Source organism: Bidens hawaiensis, unplaced genomic scaffold (assembly GCF_021521415.1).
Source record: "Bidens hawaiensis isolate Kalapana, Puna unplaced genomic scaffold, B.hawaiensis_p1.1 tig00038165_1, whole genome shotgun sequence".
Lineage (NCBI taxonomy): Eukaryota > Viridiplantae > Streptophyta > Magnoliopsida > Asterales > Asteraceae > Bidens > Bidens hawaiensis.
The window spans coordinates 11,738-21,664 of NW_027496696.1; the positions used below are offsets into that span (position 1 = coordinate 11,738).

General features: G+C 40.7%; 1 protein-coding gene across 2 annotated transcripts; it reads left to right on the forward strand.

Annotated features, from left to right (window-relative positions):
• Positions 1 to 7,514: 7,514 nt before the first annotated feature.
• On the forward strand, positions 7,515 to 9,392 carry LOC143590097 (putative GTP-binding protein OBGM, mitochondrial). 2 transcript variants are annotated; one of them, XM_077070684.1, is made up of 5 exons: positions 7,515 to 7,646; positions 7,731 to 7,839; positions 7,961 to 8,043; positions 8,140 to 8,202; positions 8,289 to 9,392. In XM_077070684.1, exons 1-5 carry the CDS (start codon positions 7,515 to 7,517, stop codon positions 9,390 to 9,392), a joined length of 1,491 nt encoding a protein of 496 aa, XP_076926799.1. The 2 variants fall into 2 exon arrangements, with proteins under 2 accessions (XP_076926799.1, XP_076926800.1); XM_077070685.1 differs by having other exon boundaries at positions 7,527 to 7,646; positions 7,739 to 7,839.
• Positions 9,393 to 9,927: the final 535 nt, after the last annotated feature.

A 9,927-nucleotide genomic window follows, 5' to 3' on the forward strand; every position in this document is an offset into this window, starting at 1 on the left:
GAACCCCAAACATACTTAACGCTCTTCTTAGTCAACTTGGTCAATGATAAAGCAATTTTCGAAAAGTCGGGAATGAAGCGGCGGTAATACCCCACTAAGCCCAGAAAACTACGAATTTCGGACAGGGACTTAGGAGGTTCCCATTCATTTACGGCTTCCACCTTTGCAGGGTCAACCAAAATACCACTCGGGTTAATAACATGACCCAAGAACTGAAACTCGCGTAACCAGAAGGAACACTTAGAAAATTTTGCATACAATTTGTTCTTTCGCAGGGCTTCCAAAACTTCCGTTAGATGACCGGCGTGATCGGATTCGCTTTTGGAATACACAAGAATGTCGTCGATGAACACAATGACCGAACGATCGAGCATTAGCCTACACACCCGGTTCATAAGATCCATAAACGCAGCCGGTGCGTTGGTTAAACCGAAAGACATCACGAGAAATTCATAGTGCCCATAACGAGTGCGGAAGGTAGTCTTAGGAATATCCTCCTCCCAAATTTTCAACTGATGATACCCGGACCTAAGGTCGATCTTCGAGAACCAGCTAGCTCCTTGCAGCTGATCAAATAAGTCGTCGATCCTTGGGAGAGGGTACCGATTTTTAAAAGTGAGCTTATTCAATTAACGGAAGTCAATGCACATCCGCATGCTACTGTCCTTCTTCTTAACGAACAGAACCGGGGCACCCCAAGGTGAGATGCTCGGTCGAATGAAACCCTTGTCGAACAAGTCTTCCAACTGAGCCATAAGTTCTTTCATCTCATTCGGTGCTAGACGGTAAGGGGCTCGAGCAACGGGTTTTGCGCCCGGCACAAGGTCTATCTGGAACTCGACCTTGCGGTCCGGTGGCACATCTGACAAATCATCTGGAAATACATTCGGGAAATCCCAAACGATAGGAACATCACCGACGGTAGCCACCTCGATTTTCATATTTATAGCATACACCAGATACGCCTCGCAACCCCGCTGCATCAACCTTCCCGCCTTAAGCATAGATATGATATGTGGCGTCGCACCATTCCGGTCACCGAAGACCGTAATTTGGGTCCCATCCGGGGCCCTCATACGAACAAGTTTCTGACAACAAATGATCTGAGCATCAACACTCGCGAGCCAATCCATCCCGAGCACCACATCGAAACAACCAAGCGGCATCAAATACAACCGCACCGGAAATTTATACCCAGACAACTCGTTGGAACAACCCTAAATAGCCCTAGACACAGAAACGGATTTTCCTACGGTGACCTCAACCTCAAACACATCGACTACGCGCTCGGGTGATTTATTCAACGAGGAACAGAAAGCAGTAGACACAAAACTTCTACTGGCGCCCGAATCAAATAAAAATGACGCCTGTAATTCATCAAGTAAAAATGTACCTGGGATAATGTTATACTACTGCTTAGCTACATGATCATCACATACGATTCCAAAGGAATAAAGAATTATAACGGTGGAATAAAATCTAAATAAGGAAAAGTACCTGAAACAACATCCGCATCATCCTTCACCTCCCTCTTGGAGATGTTGAAGGCCCTCGCCCTGGCCTTCGGCTTCTCTTCCATCTTCCCCCTCGAGGAAGTCCCCTGACCGGATCCCCCCGCCTTACTGGTAGGACAGTTTGATGCCAAGTGACCGGAACCCTTACAGCGGAAACAAGTCAACGTCGGACACTCGAAATGGGGGTGTCAAACCTTATCACAACGAAAACAGGAGCCAGACCCACTCTTACATTCCCCCTTGTGTGGTTTCCCGCACTTCTTGCAATCACCGAACGCCGCATCCCTTTTAAACTCAGAAGTCTCAGTCTTTACCCTTTTCTCAGACGAATTGAAATGGCTTCCCCCGGGCCGCTTACCGAACGAATTTGTGTTCCATGTCTTCCTAGTGTTGGTCGATGGTAACTTCTCCCTCTGATCATATAATGTACCTGCCAGGGTAACCACCGAGTGAAAAGAGTTCATGTCGGTGGTCACCACACCCCTACGAATATCCACCGGAAGGCCCTTCACATACTTCTTTTTCCTCTTTGCCTCAGGAGTAACCAGATCGGGACATAAACGAGCCATCTGGTTAAACTTTGTGGTATACTCCCGATGCGTCAAACTACCCGCCTCCAAGGTCAAGAATTCCTGTTCCATCTTATCCAATTCATGCGGAGGACAAAACTGATCGAGAACCAACTTCTTCAGCTCATCCCATGTCATCCTCCCGATCAAACGATCACCCATAGCCTGTGCCAAGTTGTCCCACCAACACAATGCCTCAGAACGAAAAGAGGCAGTAGCATAAGTCACCATGTCATCCCCCTTACATTTACTGACTCTCAGAACGGCCTCCATCTCCCTCACCCACTGATGTGCTGCCAACGCATCCTAAGTACCATCAAAATAAGGGGGGTCACACTTCTTGAAGTCACCATATGAGCAACCCCGAGTAGATACACTAACAGTCCGCACTTCGTCTTCATCCCCACTCGGCACATACACCTCTTCCTCCTCATCAACCTGCGTCTCCTTAGCCTTCCTTTCTTTACCCGAACTATTACCAACCATAGACTCCTCCATGGCCCTAATGGCCTCAGCAAAGATCTCGGGAATGGCCCTATGGAGCACCTGGTAAACCTCGTCCGCGATAGCCACGCGCATAGCAGGATCTAAGTCGGGGTTATCCCCCTCCTCATGAATCGGGGCTTCCTTCTGGGAAGTAGGAATCTCATTCTCGGTTTCGGCACGTGGCTTACGACCACGACCACGTACACTAGGACGGCCTCTCTTAGCTGCTCGAGTATTAACCATGACTTATCCCTAAAAAGACAAAATTTTAACACGGTCAAGTACAAGTGGCATTTAGAACATGTAAAGTAAGGGTAAACTGCTAATGGCGTTGATCAAGTGTAATTAATCGTTTACTTTACTCGCCCGTCTTAATCACCCCCTGCCCCTAACCACATTAGCCTTCTATCTAACACTTAAACAGTTAATCACATACTGGAAATTTTTAAATTCGAAGGAATGACTAAATAATTTAAAGTTACCTCTTGGCGTGCAGCTACTCGCGATGGGCATACTAGTCTCTTTTCTTACAGTTCGAGTCCAAGTATTCGGGGATGCTCGGATCCCTCGAACCATGGCTCTATTACCAACTTGTAAGGCCCCAAACCCCGGGAACCCTACAATTGTTATTCATACAAAACACTTGTAAAAATACTTAAACTTGAAAACAGTTTGTTTCATTAAAATAAGCATCTCAGAGTATAATTCAGCGGAAAACATAAATAATAAAATAAGTTCCCAAAACCCGGGAATTATGCCCAAAACCAATTTAAATAAATGTTAAAAGAAAACGTTTGTTGTTATTGAAACATCCGACTAAGCATGCCCTCCACCGTCCAAGTAGCTTTGTGCACGTCCAAGCGGTAATGCATCCACACCCTAACCTGAAACTCATACTAACATGCACACAAAGTCAGCTTGAGCTGAGTGAGTTTAAGTTTTAATAAATAACATCAATCATAATAACCATAATAGTGATTCCAAAGGTTTTAAACTGTAAACGGGATACATCAGTTAGGCCATCATCTTTAGTAAATAATCATCCTTATATATATATATATATACATAAATATATATAAACATCTCTATAAGTGCATCCCTATATATATATATATATATATATATATATATATATATATATATATATATATATATATATATATAACATCTAGTAATAACATCAGGGTCGAGAAAACGTACAACCCAAACACGTAACATCTCATCAACGTATGCAAACACAAAGTAGGCATACGTAACATCCGTAGTCGATAACGACCACAACATCGCCAAATATTGGCCATACAATAATATATATACATACATACTATAACATCCCAAGGCCTACCATATACGAGCAAGCCTATATAATATAGTTTTAATGTTTCATCAAGAAAATCGTTTAGGTGTGCATGCTAGCCCAAAACTTAAAAGGAGTTAAAAGGGGCATCATGAACTCACCTGACACGAGACACGGATTCACCACGAGCTAGAGAATCCCTAAGTAATCCCAAGACTCAAACACCTACCGGTTTACATTCAATCAATACTAATGACATCAAGATGACTCGTTTATCCTACAAGACGTTCTAATGGGGTTCGGGTCACCTAAAGCCTCGAACTCCATCAAACTAAATCACAACAGCCCCCGAGGCCTCACATTCACCAAACGACCCTTAGATACTCCCGGGAATAAAGAATTCCCAAATTACCCCCGGAAGCACTAGGTGATACCAATACACGCGTTTAAGAGTCGTTTAGGCCATTAACATCCAACTCAACCCCGTGTGGACCCAACATGATAAAATCACAGCCAACAAGTCCACACGACGCTACACGAGTCCAATGGGTCGGTAACTCGTAAGTACAACGCACCAACTACTCAATAAATGCAATTGCGCGTTGTACCGACCCGTTGGAGTAACCGACAACCAATTCAGCCCCATAACTAATAAAAATGATTTTTCAACAGCCCATACATCAAACCAAGTGTCCCCAAGCTGAATTGGTCGTTAATCACTTCAACCCTCGTGTTAAATGCATCAAACTACAATTCTAGTCAACTGAACACAATCTTTCAAACGATAACTAGTTGACCAATCTAACGAACCCCAATGAATATGGTTTTTAAGTATGATATATTAAACATACCTAGGAGGATTTTGGTGCAAAAACCTCACTCAAAACAGTCATGGAAATGCTCAATTGGACAGCCACCCGGTTAGCCTACAACAAGCCATTAATCGATCAATACGCGTGTTATAACGACCAATTATGGTATAAAAGACTTGGGGAATCGTAGTACTAACCTTTAATTGACGTTTGACGCTCACGACTTGGCCGGAAAAAGGAAAATCGCAGGGGGGGGGCTGGAGCTGCCGATCGGGATTTTGGAATGGGTTAGGTTAGGTTTGTTTATGTTATAAACATTTTTCACCTCTAGTCCCTCCAATTATAAATAAGTAACATTTTGGTTGAAAGGTTAAATGTTATAACGTACCGGGATGGCGAGTGGGCTTCTGAGAAAGGTTGGTTAAACCCCGTGGATTATACATACTTTACAGGCTTTAACTCATTTAAGCCGGAAATTAGCGGGTGTTACAAGACTCCATCATATTCCCTTATTGGTACATGAAATTTAAAATTGTATCATAGTCATGACATATAAAGTAGTTAAATGAGTCGTATTCATGTTTGATATTCGTATTCAACGCGTCGCTTCATACCTGTTAAACCTGTTAAGACACGAATTTCCTAACCAAAATGCAACCGTTTGGAACCCAACTTTTCCGACGGTGTTTTCAGTTATCACATCAAACGTACATCATCTTGCTTCAGCTTCTTGTTTAAAATTCTCACATCACTCTCTTCTTTGTAATCTCTCTTCTGCTCATTATCCTTCATTTTCTTCTAGCAGTTGGTCGATCATATATCTCCAGCATTCCAAACGTTCTTACCGGGGTAAAAACCCTAACCATTCGAACCTACTTTCCGAGTTCAAGGTATACATACATATTCTAATCCTTCTTACACTATCATATGATATTATTTCACGGTCATTTCTTATGGTTATGCTATGTAGACCTTCTTCTATGATCTGTAATCTAGATCCAAGCCTCATCAGTAATTAATAATTGTAGTTTATAGTTTTTGTTATATATATATATATATATATATATATATATATATATATATATATATATACCTTAATACCAGCATTTTTTTAAGTGAAATAAGAGATAACTTTATTATTTATTTAGTTACCACGACATCTAATTACATGCTTACTGTTTTCCTGCTGGTGATATCTTTATTATATTATAAGCGAAACACCTGCTGAGAGATAAAATCTTTGTAGATGGTTCTCTGTTAGAGGTGATTTCATTTTCGTCTTGCTTAGTTCTGTTTGATTTGATCCATTGCAAGTTGGGCACACGATGAGTTAGCGAGGTAAAGATGCAAATAACATTGATCCAAAGTTTGAAGAATATATATAAGCACATGTAAGGGTGGAAAAACAAGGTCAATTTGGATAACTTTTAAAATTGAGACGGGTCAGGATGGATCAAAAGAATTTTGTAAGAAGATCAAGATGGGTTGAGAAAATGCTAGTAACTTTTGGTTATAGGTTAGAATGGGTTTATTTATGGGTTAGAATGGACTAAAACAAGCTTTATCCTATTTTATTTCAAACAAAACCTACGGAACCGAATAGAAACTGAGAAATCGAAACCAAAATCATTGAAATTGAGCATATACCGAAACCGACCGAAATGAAAGCAAAACCGAAGCGAAAAAAAAAAAACTGAAAAAAACAAACCTGAACCAAGACGAAACTGAGTGTCTTTTTTTTTAATGAACGAGGAACACGGAGGAAACATTTTTAAATAAACGAACATGAACATAAATATTTGTTCGATTAAGTGTCTGTGCGTAAAGTTAAATGAACGAACATGAACATGCTCTTGTTCATGTTCATTCGATTCGTTTATAGCCATTCATTATTCACGTTGATGAATACATCGGTCTCGATCTCTATTTATATGTGTTCGTTTGTGTTCGTGAACACATTAATTTCCTTAATGAACGAACACGAACATAAAATCTCGTTCGGTAAGTGTTCGTGAACACATTATTTTCTTAACGAACGAACATGAACAAGGCCTTGTTCGTGTTCGTTCGGTTCGTTTAGAGCCCTAACCAAAAACCGGTCTCGAGCCCAAACAATCTTATTTTTAACATTTTTTTTATTTTTTAAGTGTTAGGGGAAGCCCAGATTCAGTTGCAATATGCAAAGTAAAAAGTTGGGCGCTTCACTTGTGCAAATAAGCCAGCCGCTCAACCGGTGTCCAAACGGAACCACACCGTCGTCCGTCGCTGCAGACTGCTGTCCTCACCGCACCGCCGATGTACGGACGCAGTCTCCGCCCTTTACCTGCTCGCTAGTTACTGCTCGTTGTAGGTATTTTTTGCTTCTTGTATGATTAATTAATCAATTTGAAATTATTATTGAAAGTAGTTTGCTTTGTGAAAATCCTTTTGAAAGAGAGTGTTGTTTTCTAGTTATCCGATTCGTATTGCTCAAGACAAATCCTGGAACCAGGGATGCCCTCCACCTGTTCGACGATTTGTCTGAGTGGGATTGTGTTTTGATATATGTGGTTAAATGCTTTTTTTGCCTTTGCTAAATCTGCAAACTTGTTGTTAGCTATGGTGGAACTTGTACTGCTCATGTCTTATTTTTCAATCACCTTGATATAATCATTCAAATTAGCTACACCTTTCATTTTTACTAGTTCGTATATATATGGAATAAGAATTTCTTTTGTTTTTTGCTCATTTTACCTTCTAACTCCATAAATTACCAGAATTTGACATCAAGCACTCATTTTTAGTCCTATATGTTTTTCTTTCTCAGAAATCAAGCCAGTTAGCTCGTAAATAAAAGATGTGGCTACGTCGTAAGAACCCTGCTGTTTATTTAGAGGATTTCCATAAATACACAAATTCACCATGGATTCTCCAAACTTGCCGATTTTCAGACACCCCTTTCAAAAAACCAAAGCTTGCACCCCTACAGGTTTCTTTCTATCCCGATTTTCCTTTTAAACAACTGCAATAGCTTTCCAGTTGTATTCAAGTAATCCTTTTTCTATTATTGAAGGAACGTAGAATGATAGATCGGCGTAGGCTGTGTGCTAAAGGTGGAGATGGTGGTAATGGTTGCTTTAGCTTCCACCGCAGTCGACACGTGCGTCATGGGAAAGCTGACGGTGCGTGATTAATTATTATATATAATTATTTTATTGACTGTTTCTAATTTTCTGTATCAAGATCAAGCAGTTAGCATTTATGTTTATGAAACCTAAACTTTTCTTACTCTGTGATATATAGGCGGAAATGGAGGAAGAGGCGGTGATGTGATTCTAGAGTGTTCCCCGACAATTTGGGATTTGAGCAGCTTACAACATCATATTGTTTGTTCTGTTCCCTTCTTTTATTTTTCTTCTTCAATAAAACATGATTTACACAAATTATCTGTCGTTTGAAGTAATGAATATGGTATTTTTCAGAATGCAAAGAGAGGCGGCCACGGAGCTTCAAAAAATAAGATAGGAAGCCGAGGAGATGACAAGGTTATTTTCCTGTTTAAAAAGTCTACAAAAGAACATTTTGACATAACTAATATTAATATAATTGATCACTGACTTTTTGTTACTAGGTTGTTTTAGTACCTGTTGGTACCGTACTTCATCTCGTTGAGGGTGAGATGCCTTCTATGGTTGGGAAAGGATCCTCTGCGCCTTTGAACCCGTGGGAAATTCCTACAACCCTCGAGAATAATCCGAAGGAAATGAGCATACCTAAAGTTTCTTCAAATGCGAGAAATAAAAGCAAGCCTGTTCTTGACTTGGAACACTTTGACTTGTCAAATGAAGAAAAAGTAAGTTCGTGTGAAGCTCAATTGACTGCCAATGGTGAGTCTGAATCAGACAAATCGGAAGAATCCGAACAAGAAGAAGAGCGTATTGAGTATAATGTTGCTGAGTTGACTGAACCGGGTCAAAGAATAGTTGTGGCTCATGGAGGTGAAGGTGGTTTAGGTAACGTCTCTCTCTCAACATCTTATAAAAAATCTTGTCATAGAAAAGCTGACGACATTGATGTACAAGAAGACGAAAATGACGACACGTCATCACACACAACCGGTTCTCCCGGTTCAGAGTCGGTTCTCATCTTAGAACTGAAAAGCATAGCCGACGTAGGTCTAGTGGGATTGCCAAACGCAGGCAAAAGTACACTTTTAGGAGCATTATCTAAAGCACAACCGAGAATAGGTCACTACGCGTTCACAACATTAAGGCCTAATTTAGGAAACTTAACTTATGATGATTTATCACTCACGGTTGCTGATATTCCCGGACTTATAAAAGGGGCCCACGAAAACCGTGGGCTCGGGCATGCTTTTCTTCGCCATATAGAACGGACTAGAGTTCTTGCTTATGTTCTGGACTTGGCTGCTGCATTAGATGGTAGAAAAGGGATCCCACCATGGGAACAACTGAGAGATTTGATTTTGGAACTTGAGTTTTATAATGAGGGTTTGTCAGGTCGGCCCGCATTGATTGTGGCTAATAAAATTGATGAATCGGGAGCCGAAGAGGTGTATGATGAGTTAAGAAGAAGGGTGCGTGGTGTGAACATATTCCCGGTTTGTGCAGTTTTGGAAGAAGGTGTGGTTGAGTTAAAAGATGGTCTTAGGATGCTGGTAAATGGTGAGGATTCTAATAATAGATTGACATTGGATGACATTCATGTTGATTAGGATGAGATTTATGTTTATTTCAAAATTAGGGACACCGGTTTGGTGTCTGATGCTCAAGATTTTGCGACTTCTTGACTTGATTGAATTGCCGTTTTTATTCATTTGATTCTCCCAGGGGAAGTGTGCTAACGTGGGGTTTTAGTTTGACCATAACTCGTTTTGATACAAATGCTTTTTAAAACGACCTATTATGATCTTGACCCATTTTAACACGCTTGTTGACTCGACCCAACACATCCATTTTACTGGGCTCTGGTGTAATCGATGTTTTCTTTGGTATACGGTATACCCCCTTTGTTCATGGAATTAAAGTTCTATGCAAACTATAACATAAAACTATCAATATGATGTATAAAGTTGAGTGTTACGTGGGGTTTTAGTTTGACCATAACTCGTTTTGATACAAATGCTTTTTAAAACGACCTATTATGATCTGGACCCGTTTTAACACGCTTGTTGACTCGACCCAACACATCCATTTTACTGGGCTCTGGTGTAATCAATGTTTTCTTTGGTATACGGTATACCCCCTTTG